This window comes from Eleginops maclovinus, chromosome 11 (genome assembly GCF_036324505.1).
Source record: "Eleginops maclovinus isolate JMC-PN-2008 ecotype Puerto Natales chromosome 11, JC_Emac_rtc_rv5, whole genome shotgun sequence".
Taxonomy (NCBI): Eukaryota; Metazoa; Chordata; class Actinopteri; order Perciformes; family Eleginopidae; genus Eleginops; species Eleginops maclovinus.
Genome location: NC_086359.1, coordinates 15,339,164 through 15,365,998, shown reverse-complemented (window position 1 = coordinate 15,365,998; position 26,835 = coordinate 15,339,164). Strand labels below are relative to the sequence as shown.

Sequence of the window (26,835 nt, the reverse complement as noted above, 5' to 3'; positions counted from 1 at the left end):
ATTTTATGGGTTCTATTCTCTCTGTCTTATTACTACTAACAGGTAATAGGACGCGTCACGAGGCAAATTAAGCAGCTGAGACGAGGTATTAAAGAAACCCCTATGTGGACACTGGTGACCCAAAGACCTGACACAGTGGCCTTGCTTTTTCCTAAAGACACGGCGGGGAATGTCAGCGCTGAGGCTAATTTTAATTACTCTGGTCTTGTAGCGTTGCATTCATAGTAAATATTATGGTTCATACCTGGTCGGCATCTATTACTGTCTGCAATAGAATCAAAAATGATCAGTCTTTCTCATGCTATTTTTTCAATGCAGGTACTTCTTCAGCGCATCACATGGCCTCGTGAGGATGACAACGATGATGAGGACTGTTCAGTTGAAACCAAATGCCGCATGTCAGGGTATCTACGACAATTCATAGCTAATGGTAGGTTTACTTGTCTCAAGGGTTTGACTAATCTTCTATTCAATGTAAACTGTTAGTGCCATAGTTGGCTATTTATCCTGATGACTAATCATCATCCATTTGAATCTACTCCATAGCAACACCAACTGAATTGACCAACCTGGTCAAATTTTGGACCGGATGGGAGGTCCTACCACTAAGTCTCTCTCTGGAAGTCGTCGAGGGAAGATACCTCACAGCCTCCACCTGCTTTGAGACCTTGCGCATCCCAGGGCATTACAAGGACTACACGTCTTTTAAACATGACATCCTGACATGTATTTGCACTTGCCATACAGGATTTGGTCTTGTCTGAGTGACATCTGGGCCTGTATTTACACTTGCCAGACAAGATTGTTCAAGTAAAATGTAGATGTTTTTATGCTTGTTAGCTGTCAAGTGTTCAGATTCACCTGACAGTATGGAATTGTTGTATTTTGTAGAACTGTAACTTAAACTGTAACCCACAGATTTCACACCATGCCTTACTCTGTTTTGACACATCTGATGTTGAAAATACAGTTTTTAAGAGGTGGATTTACACTCATTCCATTTTCACAATGCTACATAGTTGAAATTTATTAAGATCGTTTAGTAAAATGTTGATGTTTTTCTTATTAGCAGTCAAGTGTTCAGATTCATCTGACAGTATGGAGTCATTGTATTTGTAGAACTGTAGCAACATTTGTTGCTTGTAGCTGTTTGTCAACAGCTGCCATCACTGACTTACAGCAACCACGATATCCTGTCACAGGTTAACACTGTCACGGTTTAATGCACTGTCAGTCGTCAATCTCGCTGCCTCAACCAAGAGTAAACCATGCTCACATACCGTTAACTTGTTACTAACGCAGTTTTCACGAATGCGGCGCCACCTCATTAAAAGTTAAGTGTAGATATTATTCAATAAATCCGGTTAATGTGCAACGTCTTGAGTAATATCTATTACTCAATTTTACGAACACAAATGGCAAATAAAGTAAACTTACTCACCGAAGCACCATCTCCCGCGTTGGTAGACATGGCTGATCTGTCCTACCTGTGTTGGTGTCACATGACCAATGGTGCGTAACTTGATTGGCTGCCGTTGGATGAATTGAGACAGGGATCGATTGCTTCTCCCTGGTTACCCGGATGTGGAGTCTGGTTGTTTTTACACTGAATTTTTTGATGTTGAATTTTTTCACGCTGAATTTTTTGATGTTGAATTTTTCACACTGAATTTTTTTTTATGTTGAATTTTTTTATACTGAATTTTTTGAGATGTTGAATTTTTTTTTCATGTCGAATTTTGACGAAAAGAAAGCTGAGCCAGAAGGCAAAGCTCTCTGTCTACCGGGCCATCTTCGTTCCTACCCTCACCTATGGTCATGAAGGATGGGTCTTGACCGAAAGAACGAGATCGCGGATACAAGCGGCCGAAATGGGATTTCTCCGCAGGGTGGCTGGCATCTCCCTTAGGAATAAGGTGAGAAGTTCAGTCATCCGGAAGGGACTCGGAGTAGAACCGCTGCTCCTTTGCGTTGAAAGGAGCCAGTTGAGGTGGTTCGGGCACCTAGTGAGGATGCCACCTGGGTGCCTCCCTAGGGAGGTGTTCCAGGCACGTCCAGCTGGGAAGAGACCGAGGGGTAGACCTAGGACCAGGTGGAGGGATTATATCTCTTCGCTGGCCTGGGAGCGCCTTGGAATCCCCCAGTTAGAGCTGGTTGATATGGCCAGGGAAAGGAAAGTTTGGGGCTCTCTGCTGGAGCTGTTACCTCCGCGACCCTGACGGAAAAGCGGGAGAAGATGGATGGATGGATGTCGAATTTTGAAAAACTGAAAATTTTGGACATTGATTTTTTTAACACTAAATTAATTTTAACATTGAAAAAAAAGAGGCGAAAAAAAAACCCGGTGCTAGAAATTTGATGGTTTTTAAAATTAAACGTCTAATTTTGATGCAGAAAAACTTCAGTATTAGAAATTCATATTCAAACTCTGATGGCACAGAAAAACTTCCATAAAAATTCACCTCTGTCCTTTCTGTTTGGTGGAGCGCAGCACAGACATTGATCCTCTACCTTCACTGAGTAGCTGTCCTTGAAAGGAGAAAACAAAATTACATTCTGCAATGACTGGCTTTTGTACTGGACTAGTTAAAGACCAAGCAAGAAACTGTTAAAGGGTTCATTTCTCATAAAAAGGTTAATGTATTGACATTGTACAACACAGGGTTGCAAAACAAAATGCAAAAGAAAAACAAAACCAATGGTGCAGTCCTGCATTATATTATTGTATTTGCATCAGAAGGAATAAAAACAATGGAGAAAATTAGGAGCACATAATATGTAACCAAGCATTATTGGTGTTAACGCACAGTCCAACAATAAGAGCACACAAAGGAAATGTTCACAATAATTGCGGCTGCATTTTGTTTTGTCAAAAATGTGATAAAATTATACTAATGATAACACATACTTTTTCTGTAAATTACATGATCATTTTAAAAGTTAAACAGATGTGTTTTTTATTAATGTAATCTCTATTTGAATTAAATAAATTGGCCATAACAATATTAACAATTTATGGTATGAAAAGGAATACATCCATTTCCTAATTACATATGGCACTCAAATTAAACTTTACAGAGGAAATCTAGTTAATAAATTAAATCCTTTATAAGATCTGTGTCTTCTTTAGCCTCACAGTGAGCCGATCGATTTAAGTTGACTTTTTTTTTTTTTTTTTTAAACATTCTTATTTTTTTCGGCATGAATCGCAGACCTTTTAGCTCTGATGCATTGTCCTTGAAACGTAACTAAAATATTATACGGATGTCATGTTTAAAGCCTTAACTTAATGAGAATAAAAAACTTTGAGAAAGGCGTACTGATTTAAAAAAATATCCAATCAAGTGGCTCTGCCCGCCTTCTTCCTCATGATTGACAGTCCTCTCTAATTACTGCAGTGAAATAAATAAAACAGCCAAGTGGCAAAACACTGACAGGAATCATTATTAATGTAGAGAAATAATTCAAATTAAGCTCTGTTAATTAATAAAAAGGTAAACATTTTAATTAAAGCCCTCTTTGTACCATAAATAAGCAATGAAATACTTATTTATTCATTTAACTGAGTGAGGCATTTCCTCGATTCATTTAATATTTATCTGGTTTATTATTGCTTATTCATTTTAATACATTAAGTGTCGTAAAATGTCATCAACTTTGCGAAAGAGAAACTAGCAAAGTTCTGCTAGTTGATTTTGCTTTGGAGTTTCCAAGTGAGCAAGAAGTTTGACTCACAACAGTGAATTATTCCATCTGTCCACAAATGCAATATTAAATAACTAATTAAACTAAATATAATGCTAAAAGTGTATTTGCCAGCTCATAGAGTTCTATTTTGAACACGGAAATGTTGAGTACACCAAAGTTTTTGTTAGAAATGTATAGTAGGGGTCCCCCAGCACACTGCCGGATGTTAACTTGCATGTGTTGGGCACAATTGGCACAAGTTGCATTACTTGGCATATGCAGACACAATTTTTAAATGAGGATGCTGAATCAATTCCTAACATTTTCAGTATCAAAAATGGCAGTTCGAACCAGAAAGTGGCCATGATTTACTCCCACTGAACTGATTTTGGCTTAAAACTGCAATGTTTTTGTTTTTTTTGTTTTTTTTGCCTTTAACCAGATAGGACAGTAGAGAGTGACAGGAAAGTGGGAGAGAGAGTCGGGGTGGGTGTCCGGAAAGGATCACGGGTCGGGAATCGAACCCGGGTCGCCGGCGTACGGTGCAGGTGCCCCAGCCAGTTGCGCCACGGCCAGGGCCAAAACTGCAATGTTCTATCCTACAAGATCAGTATTGCATTCAGCTATTGTCTACATATGCTCATTAATGGTAATTCATGCAATTTGTGCTAATTGTGCAAATTGGCCAACATAAGTTAGCGTCCGGCAGTTTCTATGTGCTGGGGACCCTACATTTCTCAGAAAAACGTTGGGGTACTCAACATTTTTGGGTTCATACTGCTAGCAACTGTAGTAATATGGCAGCAGTGATGTACATTTGGCATGATGTTGCATTGAAACACACTGCTGGTGAAGTTACGGATTTTTTCTCAGCTTTACTTTTACTTTGAAACATGCCTTAATGAAGACAAGCTTTTGATGGCAGTATCCATGCAGGTTTGCCTGGAAAATATTCTAATCCACTAGCACATTAATGTGGCTGTGCATGCCCCATTTGTAGGACAAGAGAAATAAATTGACCTAGCATCTCATATTGCTGTGGTGTGGATGGTTGTTAGCCAACAGAGAGCTGTCAGTGTGAGCCATGACGTATGAAGGCTGGATTACCTCAGTATCTTGTGTTTAAGAGATGCCAAGGCGGCTGTATGCCACAATGTTTGGGTGTTTTCCTAAAATCCTCAAAGCGTTTGTTACATCTCTAGCTAATTTAATTTGAAATGGATTACAGATTTACTCATGGTGATTGTGCACCTCCCACATGGGTACATCCGTTTTCTCCTGGATGACGCATGTTTGGTGAAACTGCTACAGGCTGATCTCTTTGAAAACCAGCATAGCTCTATCATTCAGAGCATGATGTTTGCTAGAGGTAAAGAAAACTGCGCAGTGGTAATTACTGCTGTGAAGATAGACTTCAGCAATGTTCTGATGTTTTACAATGTGTAGCTATAGACACTGATCAAGCCCCTGTATAGAGTAATGCAGTCCCAAAACTCGCAAATTAGTTAGCATTTTACCACTTTACCGGTTCTCCGGTAAGGTAAAAAAACAGTGTTTAGAGCATGTTAAATTGAATGAAATGAAGTCACAAAGTTAAGAGATTATGTTTTGTTCCTAAAATAAATTAAATATGTCAGTAAATACCCCACCGGTGAATATATGAAGCTTTTGTGTGTTTAAAAATGGCGGCTAAAGGAGAATACTAAATATCATCACGCTCAACATTAGCCTTTAGCTTAGCTTAGCGGTGGTTATGTATAGCCATGTGATTGTGCTGAAGTTCCTAGCCTAACATTAGCTTTTTACTCCTGGCTTAAAAAATCTAAAGTGGTCTTAATATGTGGAAATGATTGTGCTGAACAAGTACTGTTGGTAGGCTATCATTAATGTGTGTTTGCCACATATCTTATTTTTCCAACAGTAAGAAACCCATTTGAAGAATCCCTTGATTTTAGTCGAGGGCATCCGTGCGATGCTAACTTCTGGTTCGCCTACAAAATGTGTCATTACTGCACCACTCAATAATTCTTTGTTCTTCCTCTCGTAATCTGTCCTCTCTCTTAGACCTTCCAATTGTTAACCTCACCGTGGATCCACAGCCTGTTTTGGAGGGAAATCTGGTCAAATTCCACTGTGCCGCCAAAGCCAACCCACCTGTCCTCTACTACAGGTGAGCTCCACCTTAACTAACACTTCAATATGGTTTCTTCTGTGCACTTTTTTACATCTGCCTGCTGCGTGCCTTCTCACATACCCATGAAAGACGCACACACACATGAACACACACACAAACCATTTTTATTTGGTTTTAAGTGCTACCTTAAGCAAGTGTAACTCAACACTGACCCATTAGCTATTGGGGACATAAAATGTTTCATAATATACAATCCCACCAATTAAACCCATTACTATCGCCCCAATTAAAATAGTTCTACTTGATAATGTATAAAATGACAGTGAACAGTAACGTTAAAACATGATGCCACAACTGAACTTGTATTTGTTATAGTGTTTATGTTTTCAATATCATTTATACGGGTGATTCCTATGTTATATTTTTTAAAGAAAATATTGAAAAGAAATTCAGTGCACAAAGAATCTGTGGTACAAACAGTGCATTTGATCCTACCAGTATGTGTGATAACATCAGCATCCACAATCTAGTTTTATATCTGGATAGTTCTCCTAATTGTAATTGTTGAGGACTGTTCATGGAAATAACTAAATCTATGTGTCATGCTGTCCGGGGCAGGGCAATCACTGACTGCAAAAATAATTTATCTTACCATATCACTGGCTCATCTGCCCTCAATACCCCCACCCCCCCACCCCCCCCAGCAGCAGAAGGCACCTTTGTGATTATAAATGTGCAGACAGCCCTGAGAAGCTGCCACATTTCTGACATCTGTCAGTGTGTCAGGGCAGGGCCGGCCATCTCTCCATCACTGCATGAACTCTTAAAGAAGGGGTCAACTACAAGACTTGCACACAGAGATTCAGTCCTGCAACCAGGGTTGTGCAGCATTTCGGGAACACAGGCTAAAATGCAAGACAGAAAATACAGAAGCTGTTAAGAGAATTGAACAGCTTCTTTAATAGCTTGTGCTTTCTTTCTGTGCTGCAGTGCAGGCTGTTGTGGTATTATGAGTTATTATCAATTTGCTGATTAGATGTTAACATGTTCCCATTTCACATTGAAAAGTCTGTGCTTTTCCTACGCTACAACAGATTCTATCCTTCAAATTCAGCTTTTAATTTCTTTTAGAAGTCATGAACTGAATTTGTCAATGGAGTACTTTTCAGCTTTATTGTTAGAGAGATTATACTGAGCAGGCTTGTATGTATTTTTCTTTTTTTATATATTGATGTGGAGCAAACCAGAGTGAGCTGCTTGACTAAAGCAAATGTTTAAAAGCTCTGCACAAGGTTGTGTTAATAGCTATTGGTGGAAAAGAAGAAATCCATTTAAATTCCCCTGCATTTACCAGTGAGTCCTTGCATTTACTGTAAGTCATGGACAGTATTACATCCACGTTAAATACACTTTAAATTGTTATAACAGTTTGTATGAGGAGGTAAGAGACAGTTCATACCAACATCAGATCACCAAAAATATATAGAATGTTTATTTTTATTGTTTTATTAAGTGATTAAAGGACAGTTGAAGAGAAGTGCAGGGTCATATGGATAAAAGAGTGAGACGAATGACAAAACACCAATGGGGTCAAGGGTAATACAGCATGGGTTTGGACTTGGATGTGTAGTTAAGTAGACATAATGGTAAGCTATCAAAGCAATTTAACATGCAATTTAACATTCAATATTTAATAATGTTGTGTTTGTACCACAGACTTACTTTTCCATTCTTTCTTTTAAAATATAACATAGGAATTATCCATGTAAAAAATATGGAAACATACTGTAAAAAATACAAGTTGACTTGCAGCATCCTGTTTTATCATTACTGTTAACTTTTCACCAGTTTCAATTAGAATTATATCATATTATTGGTTTAATTGGTGGCATGGTATATATTGAAATATTTTAAGTCCATTATAAGAAGTCTGTCTGTCTGTCTGTCTGTCTGTCTGTCTGTCTGTCTGTCTATCTGTCTGTCTGTCTGTCTGTGAGAGGTAAATGACAGAAGAGAGACACACTGTTTCAGCAAGGCAGGCAGAGATCACATTACCTGACGTAAGCACCTCAGCTGCATCACTGAGATTCCTTACTGCCATGGCTCTGCATTGACTTGAAAACAGAGCTCAATGAGTTCCCAACTGTCAACCCCAAGCAGAGCCCTTATGTAATACAGCATACAGACTGCAGGACCACATTTCAGCTCCGACTGGCTGGAACCAGTTTCAACGACATTTCTGCTAAAGATATTATGGAGTCTATATGTCAGCGTCTCGTTGTATGTGTTACACTTCTATGGCAACGATTTATTTGTTTGACCTGTTGCTTCCCTTTCCATTGAGCGTTTTATTGATCACCCTAGGTATATTATTGTGTCTCTGAAATGGGGAAAGTCAGATTGCTAAGGGTGGATGGGATGGTGGTTGGTGTGTGGCATTATGCGTTTTGTTCTACAACATAAACAAACAAAAAAAAGTAAACCCGCTGGTGAATGTCTGAAACTTTTGTGTCTCTAAAACAGTGGTTGCTAAAAAGTGGATAATGAGACTACTTAAATTCATCATGCATTACATTAGCCCCCTTTAACTTAGCAGCGTTGACCTTATGTACGGTTTTATTAAATTAACTACTTTAATCTAATACTTCCGAACCGCAAAAGGGGGTTTTTTCTACTGGTGAAACAGTGTCCTACTCAAGCACGGGAATCCGATCTGTCTTTTACACGTTTTAATTCACCAAGCACTCGAACATACATTACACATGCTAGTTAAACAACAGCTCAGCTTCACCAGTCAACAAACTGATCCTACCAACCGGCAAGTTAACGTATGCGCAGATGGGACCACATCCGGTCTACATATTTGGAAAACTTTGTGAAAACTCCACACCTCCCACTTGGGCTACTTGTCATTGACCAAGTAGGCCACAATACTATTATTAGCACACAAAAATAATGCACAGAACATGCAAAATCCCTGAGGTGAAAATTTAAAGAAACAGCATGTAAATGATCACAGAAACAGTTTTGGTCTGAGTACACACATACAAATGTCCACAGTTTCAGCATCCCTTAGGTACTTAGGGGAGCAAGGGAAGCCCCCTCCTGCTCCTCCACTGGCAGCAACACGAGTTTGGTGTCACAACGTCCACAGACTCCTCCTGAACCTGAGCTCTGGCACCGATTGGCCCCTCGTTAGAAAGATTGGCAGCCAGGTATAGGAGGGTTTGAAACTCCAGAGTGGTCAAGTCACCTTCCTTACCAACACTGCTCAATGATCTCTTCAATACGCGGACAGCGGCCTCCGCCGCTCCATTCCGATGCGGCGAGTCCGCTGGACTAAACTCCCACACCCAGTCAGTCCCAGCCACTACTGCTCTCCTTTGGACTACCGCCTTGTCAATCCCCGCCAGGAAGCTGTAAAGATCCTCCAGCGCAGGTCTGGCCCCGACGAAATTGGTACCCTGGTCGGACCAGACCTTCTTGGGATGGCCCCTTAGGGCGGTGAATTGCTGATACGTCTGGAGGAAGCCCTCAGTCGATAGGTCTCCAACCAAATCTGCGTGAATCGCTCTCGAGGCCATACAACTAAAGACCACGCCCCAGACCTTTTTCTTCGTGCGCCGCCTTACAACGTCCCTGACTATGTATGGGCCGAACAGGTCTAACGTTGTGTACTCGAAAGGAGCTGCTGGCCCGGTGCGTACAGAAGGGAGATCACTCATCACTTGAGTGCATAACTTTGCTCTGCGCTTCCGGCAATGTATACATGAGTCAATTACTCTGCGGGCGACCCTAGGGCCTTGCACCACCCAGGCTCTTTTCCTCATCCGAAGTAGGGTGCCGGCAACGCCTTCATGGTTAGTACGGTGGGCTTCTTCGGCAAGGAGGGTGCTGATTCGCTCCCTGTAGGGGAGCAGTGGAACCCCAGGTCTCTCCTTATCAACAGACTGTATCCGGCCGTGGCACAACAAGAAGCCCGTTGCATCGTCCTTGCTCACTACCAGACGGTTGAGTGTCGTCGTGGGGAAAGTCCCAGCTGTCTGAGCAGTGAGGCATAAGTCCTGGAACGCCTCCCCACGCTCCTGGACTGTGAGTACCCCCTCTCTCTGTTCTCGTTCGCAGGTTCGACTTCTGCCGAGTAACCAGGAGGATACGGCTCTGCGGACGTATCCGACAGCCCCACAAAGCTTGGTTAATGTATCAAACCTTGAAAGATCCACATGGCTTACAAAAGCCCCAAAGCCTCTTCCTACTGCAGGCAGTTAGGTGCTGTCGAAGAAGACCCTGTAGTTGGCGAAGATACCTTGTTCTCGACCAGAGAAGACCCCGTGGTTGCACCCTCCCCGACCATGGCACAGACACCGCTAGGACTGCCTGGAGTAGGCAACTTCCTTGCCTGGGCCCTCGTAATGATGGCTGAGAAAGCTTTCCTCTGGAGCTTACTCACGACCTCCCTAGTACCTGAGGCCACCTCTGCAGCAGACTTCATGGGCCACTCCTTCACCGACCTGGTAAGGAATTCAGGACCTCTCTGCCACAGGGAATCACCGTCAAGCTGCTCAGGGGAACACCCTCTCGTGACTAGATCGGCCACGTTGTACTGACCGGGAATCCACCACCAGTCACCCACAGGCCCGGTCTCCTGGATCTCACCAACGCGATTAGCAAAGAAGGTTTGAAACCCGTAGCTCTCCCGCTGGATAGCACCCAACACAGTCTGGCTGTTGACAAAGTGGTACCACCTTTGCACTTCCAACCGCCCATGTTTCAGTACGTACCCCTTTAAGCGGGCTGCAAATACAGCTCCGCAGATCTCCGCCTTAACCGCGTCGCCCTTCTGGTCGAGGGGTGTCAATTTAGCCTTTGACTCCACGAGCCGGGTCACAACACCCCCGGAGGTCTCCCAGCGTAGGTAGAGAACCGCCCCATAAGAGTCACAGCTCCCGTCAGTAAATGTGATACCCCAGGGTTTACCTACCCATCCGGACGGCGTAATACTCCTGGGGAAAGTGATGGCACTCAGCCGGGTATACTCTTTGAAGAGCTCAATCGCCCTCCCGCATAGCTCATCAGACAGTGGCTTATCCCACGTATCCTTGACCAATGTCCCGGCCTCCTGAAAGGCCCTCCGAAAAAAAAAAACCCTTTCTGTTTTAGGGGTGTTGCTAGACCAAGGGGGTCATAAAGACCGGCTATCTGACACAGCAGCATACCACGTGTAAGGGGATTCAGCGTCTTCTCCTCTATGTCCCCCACAGTGAGGTCGAGCCCGGTGCTTTTTCTTCCTCGTGGAGAAGTTAACGGCCACCATGAGGAACAGTTGGTCTTCCTCCACATGGTAACCCACTCCCAGGGCCTTGATGTCCTCGTCCCGTAACTGGTTGGGTAACATAATAGTCTCCGGTTTAGCCGGAACAACACCTTGCCTCCCACTTTGACCAGACCGCACCCAAGGCTTAAGGTAAAACCCCCCGGTTGCTAGAATGGTCTCAACCCCTTTAAGGATCTCGCTCAGTCTCTGGGGGTCATTGTGGGACACCAGAATGTCGTCTACATAGGTGTTGTCTACTATGACATGTCTCTCTTCCACTTTGTCGGCGAATTGTGGTAGTTGGGCGGTCTCCCGCATGGCCACCTGGGCGATACAACCGGCCGGCTTATCGCCCATGTTTACCCGTACAACGGCGTAGTCCTCGATTTCGTCTGCCGGAGAGTCTCTCCACAGGAAGCGATGGACATGTACTTCTTGATCCTCCAACCACACCGAGTTGTACATTTTGGTCACGTCTCCAATCGCCGCATGCTCTCCCTCCCGGAAACAGAGCAGCACCGCCCGGATGGGGTTCAAGACTAACACCCCTGAATTCCTGGCTGCTGTCCCAGACAAGTCTCACCGGAGTGGAGACAGAGCGCGGATTGGGTGCTGTCAGGTGGTTCACCCACCACACAGCTCCTTTCCAACTGTCCATCACAGCCCTGGAAAGCTTGACTGCGGCCCCCCTGGCAACCATATCGTGCACTTGCTTCACGTAGGCCCCCCTCCACAACGGATCTCTCTCGAGGCGCTTCTCTGATTTCAAGAACACCGCCTCAACAGCTTTTCGGTTGTTGGGTAGGGTAGCGGGGTCCTCCTTCCAGGGATATCTGGTGTCCCAGTGGGGTTTGTCGCTGTGGTCGACGCTTAACTTGAAGGTCAGCCCTCTCCTGATGAACTCCAGCTCTCTCTCGTCAGCGAGAGACATCTCCTTCCCCCCAGGGGCGCATTTTCCACAACGGCATCCTCCGCACATAGGATCGCAGGCGGTACCAATGCTGTCCCATTGCAGCCACTTGACGATCTCAGCATTGCACGCAGCCGTGGTTCCAATTTTTAAGCTGCTCTCTTGCTCCGGGCAGTAGTTATGGAGAACCTCCACTCTCCTGGACTCCGCTTTCATGGAGCAAGCAAAGTGGGTCGACGAGCGGCGTGCAGTCACCTCAACGTCCTCGAAGAGTTCCGGGTGCACCACACTGACTGTCTTTCCGAGCGGACCGTCCCACAACACCAAGTCGCCGCACCTCATCATCCACTGTGGGGCAAGGCGGCCTCTGGAGAGGCATCACCCCTTTTGCATTCGTCCTTGCGACACAAAAAGTTTTTATTGCACGGACCGTCACTCACATGGTGATCCAGGCATTTGGGGCAAGCTTTTGTCCTTTTTACTTGAGCCCTCCGTTCTGACGGGTTGGCTTTCTTAAATGTCTTACAGTGGTATAGACGCCCAGTATGTCCCTCCTCGCCACACATAACACAAGGATCTCGCGATGATTCTCCTCTCGCCTCGCTTGCCGTGGCCTTGGTAAATGAACGCCTCTCCTGCCACCGGTCCCCTGGCCTTTCCCTTGGTTTCTCGCGGGGGCTCAGCTCCCCCGCTCTAGCAGCGTTCACTCGTCTAGTGGACTGTAACTGCTCCAGTTGCAGAAGAACCGTCTTCTGATCTCTCAGGAACTGCCATATTTTGTCAAAGCGGTTACGGGGGTTGACGTTGCTGGCCGCGTCGCATCGGTACACCAGCCACATTTCCTTCAAACTGTCCGGCAACGTACTCTCAAGGGACCGGATCACCAACTGGTTTCTTATGGCGTCCTCACAACCCAGGTCTATAAGGTCCAACAGCGCCCTTTCCACCGCCTGGATCAACTGCAATGCCTCCCTCGGTTGGTTGCTGCGCACAGCTGGTAATCCTTGTAGCTCCAGGATGATATCGTCCGCTGTCTGCGACATGTCCCCATAACAGTCCTCCAAAACCCGGAATACCTCGTCCGCAGAACGGCACTGAGGTAACTTGATTTCACGTTTCACCGCGTCAACAATGCTGTCCAGCAGGTGAAAGAGCCTACACTCTGGGGAGCCTGTGGGTTCTGCTAATGCCTGAAGGGTCCCCCAGTTACTCTTCCAGCGCCAATAGCTCCTCCTGACTGCAGAGAATTTTGGTAGGCTTAGGGGTGCGAGTGCAATCCTTGGCCCGGTTGACCCCTGAGAGATGGCAGATCTGCTCCGCCCCACTTCGACGCTATCCGGTAGCACACCATGCGCTCCTCGCTGCTGCTGTGGTGTGCTAGAGAGGCCGGGCACAAACGTTGGGCTCATGGACCACTGTGGTGGATGTCCCCGTGGAGGCGCATCTGGTCTACATCTGCCCATATTTGGAAAACTTTGTGAAAACTCCACACCTTAAGTAATGCAACCGTCATGTAGATTGTTTATCGCCTAATGTTAGCCTTTTACTTCTTGCTGAACAAAAAAAGTACCATAAATGTGTGCTTAACATAAAGCTTATTTTCTGCAATATAACAAACTCAATGGTAAAATCTCATTGGTTTTGGTAGAGGGAGCACTTGCGATGCTAATAACAGAAATATGTCATCTCTGCAACACTCTATTATTGCTCTAAGCATATTTGTTTGCCCAGACTCGTGGGAGTTGGGGATGAAAGTGCAACAGCGACTCAAGAGCAGCACCGTGTCCGCAGACAGATAGATAAAGGACAGGAGGGGGGGCAACCACGGGGTGACAATCTATCTGAACAAGCCCACACAGACGTTGACACCCCTGGCTGTCTGGCAGACTCATTATTGCCTGTTGTTTTTCAAAACATTGCAAAGGAAGTGAGGAGAAATTAAATGATGGATAGAGGAAGAGAAAGTGAAGCAGAAGACGAATGCAAAGGATGTTGAGTGGAGAGACAGACGCAGATTAATTGAATACTAAAGAAGAGAGAGAAAGGAGAGTACAGAGCGGAAAAAGAGAGGAAATGTGTTCATGTCGCTTACAAATCAAGTGGCCCTATTCCTATGGGAGTGCTGTCAACTGCTTCTGCTGCCATACGTTGTTGAGGGATTTTTTTTCGTAGCAGAGTTGTCATGTCTTGTTTCTTCATTTGTCGTTTTTAGCGGAGTCTAATGAGAACCTCAGTTGGGCTGGTTAAGCTCGGCCTGTCATCCATTTGATGTGAGCACAAGGGGGCAAAATCACTGTCTGCTTATGGACAAAAACCTGTTTGACTGTTTCGGCACTGAAGTGTCTTGGGAGGTGTTTGTGTGTAGCGGGTCAGACGGTTGGTCTTTTCCACACAAAACATAATAAATCTGTGTCTGTAAATTTGCAAAAAGTCCTGGTATCCAGCTGAAAATCAGCATAAACTGCAAAAAAATAGAAAGTTAGCAATCACTGATTTAGGTTTAAATGTTACTGCTTGTGATACCAATTTAGAAATTACATGCATTACATATCATTTTAACTAACACTTATTTCCAAATTTAACTTGTGGGGCCACCGACCCTCTGATTGGTGGACCTCATGGACTCTATGGTGGAACCCGGTTCCACATTGTTATGGAGAAGAAACATAAATCAGTCAGAAATAAATCATAACAAGAAAGTATTTGACCACCATTTAGAATTAAGATGGATGATGATCTGTAAAGGTTAATCTAGTTTTAGACTCAGGTTGTATCACAAGTTAATGGGGCAGTCATCCATCCTCCTCATTCATATAAATAACATTTATTAAAGGGTGGAGGGGGGGACAGTCCAACGGATCACTTCCCTAAAGCCTATTCTTTCCCTCTCTGAAGAGTGTTATTGTAAGCTATATTTGTATCTTATACAGCAGTACTACCTCAGCATGTATCACTGGTTTCTCGTTTATTACGGTAAAAAGGAGGTATAAGGAATATTAGAGGAATTTCACATACTGTATCAATACTTCTGAGTATAATATTTTCCTTGCACCAGATTATGTCTACTTGTTTCTTTTTTAAATATATGCCTTCATATGGAGACCATGAAACTTATTTAAAGGGTTTTAATGAATTAAAATATCCCATATAAAGATATAATTACATGGTATGTGGATGAAGCTGTTATCCAAAGCGATTTACACACAAATCAATACCACAGACATGCCTATGGACAATTTGACATGAGCCACAGCCGCCCACAAAGAATGACATCTGCTTAATAAAGATAAATGCTACTACTTTATGTAAACAAATACAGTTTATATCTATTAGAATGTCCAAACACTGCTGTTTCACAGCAATTTACTAGTCTACATTCACACTATCACAGTCAATTTAGTTTCAACCCAGAAGGCATCACTCAAGAGAAACTGCAAACTCTTACTTTATAGAAGAAAGTAATTAATTGTTTAATAAAGTAAAACATTTAATAAAGTCATCATTCTGTTCACCCGTCTAATTTCTATGTACAAATTAAGTAAAATAGATGATAATCATGCCATATGAAAATCTGTAGAGAAAAAATGAAATTAGCTTTGGTAAGAAATTGTACTGGGGTCCTCCAAGGCCCGACTGAAGGCCCTATTTTATTCAAAATTCTATTAATAATTTACCGCCTGATTGAAGTATGTCTGCCTGAAATCAAAGATTTTTGTTAAAGACGACATATTATGCTCTTTTTAATGTTCATATTTGTACTTTGTGCTTCTACTGTGACATGATTCCATGCTTTAATGTTCAAAAAGCTCTTTATTTTTCTCCTACTGCATGTTCTGCAGCACTTCTTTTCACCCCCTGTCTGAAACAAGATCCCAGTCTGCTCTGATTTGTTAGCTGGCCAGCTCTGTTGAGATTAGTCAAATGCTTATAGAGAAACTCCATCTGTATAGGAAACAACAGGATAAAAAATTATAATTAAGAAGCCGATGCTATTTGTATCAATAGTAGTTAAATAATTATGTAAAGCAGCAGTATTTGCAGCAAAGCTTGTGCACGTTTTCAGATGTTTTTGTCTCTAATATTTCCTAGGAAGTGTTATATGTTTATAGTGTTTCTAAGTGTTTTGCATTTTCCACAAAAAAATCAGTGTCTGGAAATATGTGGGGTACAAAGCCCTAGTATCCAGCTGTATATCAGTCAAGGTAGTAAAAACCCTGTAAAGCAGTATAAACAGCAAAGCTTTAGCATGTTTTATAAATGTCATTGTCCTTTAATATTTCAGTTTCCGCAACAGGAAAGAGAGACAATGAGCAATGAGGCATGTGGTCTTTAAACAACTGATTTCAGCGATGATATGACTGACTTTCATCCCTGATAAGAGTCCATGTTTTTGACAGTCTACTATAAATCAAAATGAGATGTAGATAAAGGCTGAAACAGCAACCTGCAGGTGTCACCAGGTGGAACACGGAGCTGAAGATAATCAAATCTGTCTGAAAAGCAGCTAGAGGTGTCATCTCAGACCTGGATTGTCCAACACAACTCACATCAAATAAACTCAAACTCATGCAGTAGCCTTGTGTGTTCAATCCCTTTGAAGAAACCACATATGGTAATCTGACAAGGTGGTCACCTCTATTTTTGTCACTGGATGTGTCATGGGACAGCGCAATGGCAGACTGAAGACTGACAGGGAACAGAAAGCACGTTCAAACATTGAGACGCTCTGCTACAAAATGTCTGGTTTTCGAAAAGGAAAAAGGAGTGGAGTTTGAATTTTGACAGCAGAATGATGTGGGCATTTCAGTCATCAGGCATAAAGAAACACAAAGTTACCCCTCTGATGACTGAGAGGAGGTCAGCTAGAGCCAGCTGTCAAGACGTTTATTTTTATTTTTTAAGATTAAACTTTTTCTTTGTGAGAAAAAAACTTTACAGAGAATAGAAGCCATCAACAACCATTATATTGACCATTTCTTAAGACGTCATTCACTTTTGATATATCTTTAGATGGATGCACCGCTTATTTAATGTTATGAAGACCTCATAAGGAGTGAGCTGCAGTTGAATAACCAGTAATTCAATGCAGATGACCACACACACAAGGGCAAGTGTAATCCAAGCCATCATTTGAAAAGAGTGGCACGCAGTATGTTTCATCCTATACGACAGAATATATGAGTTCCTTCCTGGAAGACGATTCTACTGTGTTGAATAGAGGTCAAAGGTTGAGGTCAGCTACACATCAGTCAGGGTTAAGCAGCTCCTTCAGAGATGCTTTGATGCTTGGTAACAATAAACACCTCTGTTCCACAATTGTAGGTATCCTCTATGAACGTGTAGGTACTGAGTCTTTAACAGCACAGTTAACTTCTAAATGTATGTATTCATGATACTTGCTAAATTGGGGTTAGGACTGTTTTTTTTTTTAATTGTCAGCTTGTTCTTTCGTTTGTTTATTCTTGTATTAGTTTGTTCCAGAATGTATTTATTTATTTCCATATTTATTCATTTATTTCTGTATTTAGTGATAGCTCGACAATTTTTGTACTCCATAAATTGAACACAGTCAAGACTATTTGTTTTTTATGGCTTTAAATTGAATTCAGCTTTGATTAACGTTCACATTATTATTATCATTATTATTATTATTATTATTATTATTATTATTATTATTATTATTATTATTATTATTATCATTATTATTATTATTATTATTGTGTGTATTATTATTATTATTATTATTATTATTATTATTGTGTGTATTATTATTATTATTATTATTATTATTATTATTATGTAAAGAAATATGAGCTAAGTCTTAATCAAATATATTATATTTTTAAATGTTTTAACTTTGTTAAATTAATGAACCTTTGTTTCCTTTTGATTAACCCATTGATTTGTGCTCTGGTTCTGATTGTTTCAGATGGGCTAAAGGTGGTAACTTGATTTTAGACGTACATGGTGACACCTATGAGGTAATTGTGGATCACTCTTTCTTCACTGAGCCTGTTTCCTGTGAGGTCACCAATGCACTGGGCAACACCAACATAAGCAGAAACGTGGACGTCTACTGTGAGTGTGGTCAGCTTTTTCAAAGTGCAGACTAGCTGAGATAAATAACATATATGTATTTTGTGTACATATGCCATAAAATGCATTTATTTACAACTGGTTTTTTTCACTTTACATTTATGTACCCCTCACAAGTCATACAGGGGCTAGTAACTGTGGGGTGGTTGTGGTGTGGGTTATACATCGTAGGATTTTGATACTAGAGACGGAAGTTCTCTTCTAGGTCCAATACAGTTATACTTTGTGTTTCAGTCAACATGCAATATTTATCAGCCATAAGTTTCATGAACAATTCAAAATATGATTGTTCAATGCCACCTGTTAAAGCGTCGGTGGTGTTAGTTTGGTTCAGATAGTACATAATTATGTCAGAAAAAAATCCCGCTCCTATGGTCATCTATCCAAAAACAGACAAAGAAATACACCCTTTTGTTGATTGAGTACACGTAAAAATATGGACGTCTAAACATCTTTTGAGTGTGTTAGAACTTCTTAACAGAACCTTTGACAGATTTAAGAGAAATGAAAATGCTATTCATCAAGGAACCACTTAGGAAAAAGATAAAGCTTAAATTCTTCAAGTTGGTGACAGAAGACTATTAGGATATACTATACAGTGCAAATACTTCCGGTAACGTTTTCCTGAATGTTCAGTTTAGTTAATTATGATATATATATTTTTATATATCTGTTCTCCAGTTGGGCCACGGATGGCAGCGGAGCCTCAGTCTCTGCTGGTGGACCTGGGCTCTGATGCTGTTTTCAACTGTGCTTGGACGGGAAACCCCTCTCTGACCATTGTTTGGATGAAACGTGGCTCAGGAGTGGTACGTATTATTCCACTCAAGTGCATTGCACACAACCGTTTATTGAGACCATTTTAAAAGGGCCTCACAACAGTTATCTGAAACGGCAAGAGCTTGGATTATGAATAAGATGTGAAGTCTTAACTTGAAAAATCAAGATTCAGTTAAAGATTAACCAGCCTATTCACAAAGAGAGCTTATTCTGCATACAAATAATCTTAGTTGGCATGGAAGTCTTCAGATGATCATGGCTTTGCACCAGCTTCTTCAAATGTTTTCTTATCGGGGGATGGAATACTCTGTCAGTGTGTGTGTTTGTGTGCGGGGTGGGGGGGGATTCAAGGTTCAAGGATAATTTTTAGTTATTCTGCGACACAGGGTAGAACAATAAAATGCTATTGTAGTCAAGTCCATTTACGTTTCAAAAGAAAAACAGTAGTGTGTACCTGCAATGCAACAAAACAATGGTGAGTTCTAGGGCTAGAAATGTAACATAAAGAAAAAGACTTCATGGAAGTATGTCAACTCTAGTGTTAGAGCACCACGCATCATCATTGAAGTGCATCTCCCCTTTCCTTTCGGAGTACTGGGATCCGCCTGTGCAACAGCTTGATCCAATTGGCCATGATGGAACCAGGTCTTTGTATAGCCTTAGGTACTAGCTGGGTTTGCTTTGCTACCATCCTGGCTCTCCTCCGTCTCTTCCTTGGCTGGTTCTTCCTACTTGGTGAAATGTGGTTTGCAGGTGTGACTGTGTGGACGAAAGATGGCGTGTTTGATGTTCATCTCAAAGTCTGCTGCACTGAAAAAACTGAAAGGTTGACTTCAATTGAATGTATTATGTCAACAGATTTCAAATACCTGTAACAGGCTAGTTGAAAGCAATAATATTAGGTTGAACCTTACATTTTTTATTTAAACTTAATATTAATGCTTGTAACTGACCTAATACAGTTATATGAAATCTGTTGACAATACATTTAATTCAAGTCAACGTTTTCCCTATTTCAGTGTGCCCTCTTGTTTTTTAGAAATAAAGACAGAAATTCAAACAATAATCCAGCAAACTTCATGCAAGATATGACACTTGCACTGAGGTTGTCAAATAGTTTATCATGAGTTTTTACAATAACAGTAATACAGGTCATTTGCAACTTCCACACCTGCCTGTAACAAAATATTTTAGTATGGATGAATCTGTTATTGTAGATAGATGTGCAGCAGACCACATCAAACTGTCCTCGCTCTGTATATACAAGGCATTGACATATTTCAATCACTGAACATTTAAACATTCTCTCATTTTCTGCTGTGATTTGGAAAAACAGTCCAAATGTTTCCTTTCAAAATAAGGTATGCCAAAAACGCACAACTTTCCCTGAAAGCTGAAATGAATAAATCACATGTTCCTGTTGTAGCTGATTGAAGTGCTTAGGATAAAAAACTAGGTAAAACATCATAATCAGGAGCATGCTATTTGAATGGCAAAATATTTCAGCTAGTCACATTTTTCACCCTGCAAACTGTTTGCGACATCGCTTACAAATCGTTGTCAGCGTCAAGCAGCTTGTTGAATCCTGCTCTCCTTTTGTGTTAAAGTAATTGGTGCCTAACTACATAGAAATAACTAATTTCTCCTCCAACCTTTAAAACTGTTTCCCTCACAACACAGGTGCTTAGCAACAAGAATACTCTGACAATGAAAGCAGTAAAGCAGGAGGATGCTGGGAAGTATGTGTGTCGGGCTGTAGTCCCCAGAGTGGGTGCCGGGGAGAAGGAGGTGTCGCTCACTGTGAATGGTAAGTACAATGGCCCGTCATGCACTGAATGTCAATGGCACTTTGTCCTCACAGCACAAGATTCTGTATAAAGCAATGCAGAGGGAGAAGTCTGAGTGAGGAACAGAACCATGTGTGTGGTGCTGAGCAGGATTCTGGCCACAGTTATAAATCAATAAGTTATTGGGTTGATGTGAATCTAAATCTTTGTGTAGGCTTGATTACCATCTCAAACGTTGTGTACAATTTCAATATTTGTTTTTTATAGTTTTTTTATTACAATATAAAAAATCGAAAATCTTAATTTATCCAAGGGGGAAATCATTGTTTTGTGACTGCATTTTACAAAGAATTAAATAACATATAAAACAATTGTAATAATAATAATTAAAATATTTATAGAAATATAATAAGTTTAAACAAGAATGTGCAATGAAAATATAAATCAAAATAAGGATACATTTACAAAATCTTCCTTTCACTGCTGTGATTTGGGAAAGCAGTCAACATTTTTTATTTCAAAATAAAGAATGGCAAGAACGCTTCGGTTTCCCTAAAAGCTCAAAAGAAAAAATGAAATGCATATAAAAATTGTTCACATGAATCCATGTTGAGTTTGATTTTGTCGTGATTCCGTCCCTACTGTAGAAAGCTTTCACATGTACCTGTACTGTTAGGAACAGCCAGAACCTGGTAATGGGGGGACAATTTGGAGCAGAACAAAATCTCTCAATTTGACAAAACGATGCTGAGAATTAAAAGCAACAGTCCCTGAGCAAAAATGGAAATATCAGCATTCCCTTTCAATGAATGAAAATTACCCCGAGATGATTGTGGACAGAGAGGAGATCCCCTCCCCCCCCGCAGCACGGCAGTCATTGAGAGTTATTAAGGCTGTGTGTCATTGATTTCTAATGGCTACATTTCACACCTTTATCTCCACTGATGGCCGCAGTACATTGAAACATTATTCCAACCTTTTTGAATGATTCAGTAGCTAGAAAACAAATGGTACTCTGACAATACAGTTTAATAGAGAGATGTTTTAAGGTCAGCCAGTCGAAAGACATAAGCACATTGACAAGCTGCAAGTCATTCAAGACTTGTTGTGCGAAGTCTTGGAATATTTTCACAATGGCAGAGCAGAGTGAAACAAAACATTTCTGGCCAGAATTTCAAGTTATTTAGCAATGTTTTTTCAAATTGAAGACTGAACTTAAGGTTACCTCTCAAGTCAAAACCAACTTTCTGAAAATAAGCTGTTTGTCACAGGTCACATTTAACAGTGTGCATGTAAAAAGTAAACTATTCTCAGAACCAAAGTACAATGATGATTATCTCTGTGGGTATGGTAGGTAAGAGATGATCATAAAATGTAATTTATGGATATGTTCCCCTCCACTGACCTCCAACTCTCCTGCTCCATGACTCAAATGAAAGATTTGGTTATTTATTGTCAAGTGTAAAACAATGCCAGAGCAGCAGTTGTTGCCGATGAAAATCTTAGATATCAGGCTCCTTTAAAAAATGCTCATTATTTATGCATACATCTGAAAATATATCACGTGATTTGTTTTGTTTCTGTAAACAACGAGAAGCCATGCCCTGAGAGCTGTCTGAGGAGAGGACGGATTTTATGAGAAGAAGATTTTTTTATGATCAGCAGTTTCTGGAGTTTCCTAAGTGTCAGGGCTGTCACTCTGTGTTCAGTGTGTTCAGCCATCAGAGCGTTAGACCCTCAGACTGATCCAAACCCAATAGGGTGGTTACTTATTGTCTGACAGCCGTTCGAACAACAAGGACGACTACTCAACAGCTGTAAAGTCCCCTAACTGTTCAGATTAATGGAGGGCAGTGCGACCTTTTTTATGTAGTTTTTTTATGCAGGACATACGGTACAATGTTTCTTCGTTTTGTTACAGTACACTGAAAAAACTGAAACATTGACTTTAATTAAATGTATTATGTCAACAAATTTCACATAACTAACTGTATTAGGTTAGTTGAAAGCAATAATATAAATGTAACCTAATATTTTAAATTTAACTTAATATTATTGCTTTAGCTAATACAGTTGTGTGAAATATGTTGCCATTATTAATGAAATTAAAGTCAACGTTTCAGGGGTTTTTTGTGTATAGGTATGCTTACAACTAATGTCACTATGGTAACTGCTGATGATGTCTGGTTGTTTCCCTATTACACTCGTTATATTGGAATGATTCGAATCTGTGAACACTTTTGTATGTGTCTTATATTAATATAATTGAGTATATAAATAACATCCATCTATACTGCTGATTAAATTTAAAAAGTTCATATATGAGTTATAAAGTATAGGAAACTGAGAATTTGAAAGAGTTTGAAAGATGCAACGAATTGGCTCCCTAGACAATAAGCAATGGGATTTTCCCATCATATTTTGGAATACTGCAGAAAATAACACTTTTTGTTCTGCAGTATAATATGTATATATGAAAACACACCAAAGTGATGATAGTTGAAGCATGACTGCAAATCCAGATGTAATTAACTAATGTTAAGCTATATACAAAGTACATCAAGGTCGCACATCACCACCGCTAAGCTAAAGGAGGGTAATGTTCGGAGTGATTCGTTTTTTACCAGTAATGGGATCTGAGCATGGCTCCGCCCCGCTGAAGCAGTTAAAGCTTGCGCTGCGGTTATCAGGAAGATGTATGGCTCAGGTTCATATTGTGATGATCGAGTGTCTCCTTCTCTGTGCCTCTACAGGCCCTCCCACTATCTCCAGCACCCAGACCCAGCAGGTGCTTTACGGAGAGAAGGGTCAGATCAAGTGCTTCATCCGCAGCACCCCACCTCCTGACCGCATCGTGAGTCATGTTATTCCTCATTCCATTCACTCATTCATTTCCAGAGAATAAGACTACGACTTTTACAGACACATACACCATATATATATATATATATATATATATATATTTTATATATAGTTTAATTTTCCTGTAAAATAGCACTATATTACTATTAAATTATTCACAACCCTAAGTACGAGAAATGACTAGATCGTTCTTGATGCTCACAGTGGTGAGTAATATAAATTCTCTCAATTAGAAACATCAGGAAACCATGCCAACAGTACCATATTGTAAAAAAAAAAAAAAAAAGACAACAGACTTTTGTTTCAGCGTAGCTCCTCTAACATGTGTGTGTTGTGCCTCAGGCCTGGTCCTGGAAGGAGACTGTTTTAGAGTCGGGGACGTCTGGACGCTACACTGTGGAGACAGTCAGTACAGATGAGGGTGTGATCTCCACACTGACCATGAGTAACATCGTCCCTGCTGATTTCCAGACCATCTACAATTGCACAGCATGGAACAGCTTCGGCTCTGACACTGAGATTATACGACTCAAAGAACAAGGTGAGTAAAACAACATAACAGACAAACAACTTAATGTAACTCACCAGTTAATGGGCAAAATCACATTGAACATATTGATTGCTGTTTGTTAGTTTTGTATTAGCGCAAACATGTTCAGATTCCAATCAAAATGTTACATTAGTAAAACGTCATGTTATGGGCATCTTGCTGCGTAACAGTGACTGAAAAACAATCATGAATGCTTTCACGTTTAAAAAAAAGAAACATGTTCTTATAACAACAGGAGCCAGCAGGTATCAGTTATTAAACATGTTGGTTACATTTTTACACAGACATTATTGATTTGTACCCAGGAATTTCCTGCAAGAGCAGCAGCTGTGTTTGATGACCAGAAATAACAGAATTCATAACAAATACAACAGTTTTGCCTCAAACAACCTATATGTCTTCATTTCCTGATATGTCTATCTATTTGTAAGGTCATGAATTTCATTTCAACATCTATCTATGAACAGACCAAAAACGCCCTTTTTCTTCACTTTTGTGTCAATGCTGTCAACTAGGAGTTAACGATTCCCACACTCAGAATACCATAATACCGCGATAACATTTACACATAATGTTATATGATAATATCAAAAAAGTGATTGATGAAACATTGATGACTCAAAACAGTATAATAATTATTGTGATGTGTACAGCACCTTTATTATTTTACAATCACTTATTATTTTTAAGCCAAAGTGCTTCTGCTTTCCTTTTCTAATTAAAATAAAAGTAGCCATGACCTGAGCAGTGGCAAAAAATGTTATACATTTCCTCTGGCAATTATTAATATGGCCTGGGCCTCCAGCAGCAGGAAGCTAGTGTTGGCCAGAGGAGAAACAACTGCAGCCCAATGTGAAGCTCTCAACCCAGTAGCTGTGTCAGTATCAGTATTACACTGAAACTGTTTTATAACAGTCTGTAATTTGTGTGCCGCGCTATGCAGGGTTGGTCATGCCAAGAAAAGCAGTTGGAAGCGGTTGGAAACAGTTGAATTGTGCGCAAAGGGGGACGAGAGTCGGTCCTGTTGACTAATATGAACGCACTGGGGGGACGTTTTGGGGGGATATGGTGAAATTCAATATGTCCACAAATCCATAATTCCAACAGCTAAATAGAGGTGATGAATTAGGCCGCCTGCATGCACGTGTATGAATCTAACAGAATCATTCACCTACTGGAGTCTAGACCATCGCATAGAACTGTACATTTATTAATTTGTGTCAATAATTAATTTGAGGACACTACATTTCCTGGTGTCTGCACTCCAGTCCATCCTGTATTAATACCAATGCCGATGAGTGCACTAATGTGTTTGTGACAGAGGGATACGTGTCTTTTTCCTAGAAGAAAAATGTATTTTCCTGAGTGTGTTTAATACCTGAGATAACTTTCGTTGTATGGGGTGAACAACTGGGTGTTTCCTCTCGGGTAAAATCCATACTTAATCATGTTATCTGTGGAATTGATTTGTTACGCTAGGGATTCTCAGAATTTAACTTGTATAGTCTTGAACTATTGTAAACTGTTCAGAAACAGCACATTTTCAAAGCAACTCTTCCCCAAAGAGGCTGAGTTCTAGCAAAAGTCTGGTCTGAGTCGCTCCTCTTTTCAGCATCACTTCCAAATCTCATTCTGAACAATGAAGGTCAAACTATAACTTTGGTCTTTAAAGCGCCTCACTTGAATTATGTCTCCTGGCCGGCCTGTCAAAGCCACTTAAGGACACACAATTCCCTGCTGGAAAGCTTCCAGAGCTCCTATCATGATATCTACAGAAAGATATTGAACAAAAGCTTTGGCAGAGGCCTGTGTGTTGATGGAAATTGTTCTCAGCCTGTAAAGCGTAAACACTGGCCTCATAAATAATGAAACAAATTATGTGTGTGTGTCATTGTGTGTTGGTGTGTGTAAAAGAGCATGAAAAAGAAGAAGCAGCTCAGTTTAGTCTTTTGAAATGTCCTGCTGTGTTTGTGCAGAGACACTGCGGCTGGCTGTCATCATCGGCGTGGCAGTGGGAGCCTTCCTCGCCCTCTCCATCCTCCTGGGGACGCTAGGCGCTTTCTGCTGCACCCGATTCCAACGGAGTAAGTTCCCATAAGGCAAACACATCAAAACACAGTGTTTGTTCATTTTTATCTTCTGTGATAGTGTTTTTTTAAATGGTGGCAATGAATCCTGAACATGATATTTTTTACCTTGTGAGTGAACTTTATTTTCAATTTCTCTGTGTATGTGATACAAAAAGGGAGATCAAAAATCAGTTTCTCACTGTCCCAAAGAATAAAATATATACATCCATGTTTATATATACATAAATACACACCTGTACACCCACTATATATACATACTCATGCAATGACACATATATACATATAGAGGTACACATAAACAGAAGGCACACTTGTATATTTCTAAATAATCCCTTCTGTTCCGTTGCCTTGATTTGGGTGTGTGCCCAATTTGACCTCCAGCTCTGTTTCCGCCCACTCTGACGGCCCTTAGAGGGTCCTTCTGATCTTATTCTAAAGATAAAGTTTACTTTTCCTCTGTTTATAACTCCTTCACTGCATGTAGTTCTTGAATTCCTACCCCCATATGACTGATAGTCCTTCTAGAGCTTGGTTGCCTGTAGCATTGTCACTGGAACAGAGTGGAAACATCAGAGAGAACAGAGCTGGCTTTGAGATGGGTCTGTTAACTGCTCAGTTGTTTTTG

The 26,835-nt window shown here is 41.0% G+C and overlaps 1 protein-coding gene across 1 annotated transcript in view; it reads left to right on the top strand.

Annotated features, from left to right (window-relative positions):
- The window catches only part of LOC134872708 (kin of IRRE-like protein 3), a 207,741-nt gene that overhangs the window by 167,852 nt on the left and 13,054 nt on the right, over nucleotides 1-26,835 (top strand). The window contains exons 6-12 of the mRNA XM_063896118.1: nucleotides 5,752-5,857; nucleotides 17,975-18,123; nucleotides 18,823-18,950; nucleotides 20,602-20,728; nucleotides 23,462-23,562; nucleotides 23,913-24,111; nucleotides 26,097-26,204. Coding sequence (XP_063752188.1) covers nucleotides 5,752-5,857; nucleotides 17,975-18,123; nucleotides 18,823-18,950; nucleotides 20,602-20,728; nucleotides 23,462-23,562; nucleotides 23,913-24,111; nucleotides 26,097-26,204 — 918 coding nt within the window. The remainder of the gene's footprint in view (nucleotides 1-5,751; nucleotides 5,858-17,974; nucleotides 18,124-18,822; nucleotides 18,951-20,601; nucleotides 20,729-23,461; nucleotides 23,563-23,912; nucleotides 24,112-26,096; nucleotides 26,205-26,835) is intronic.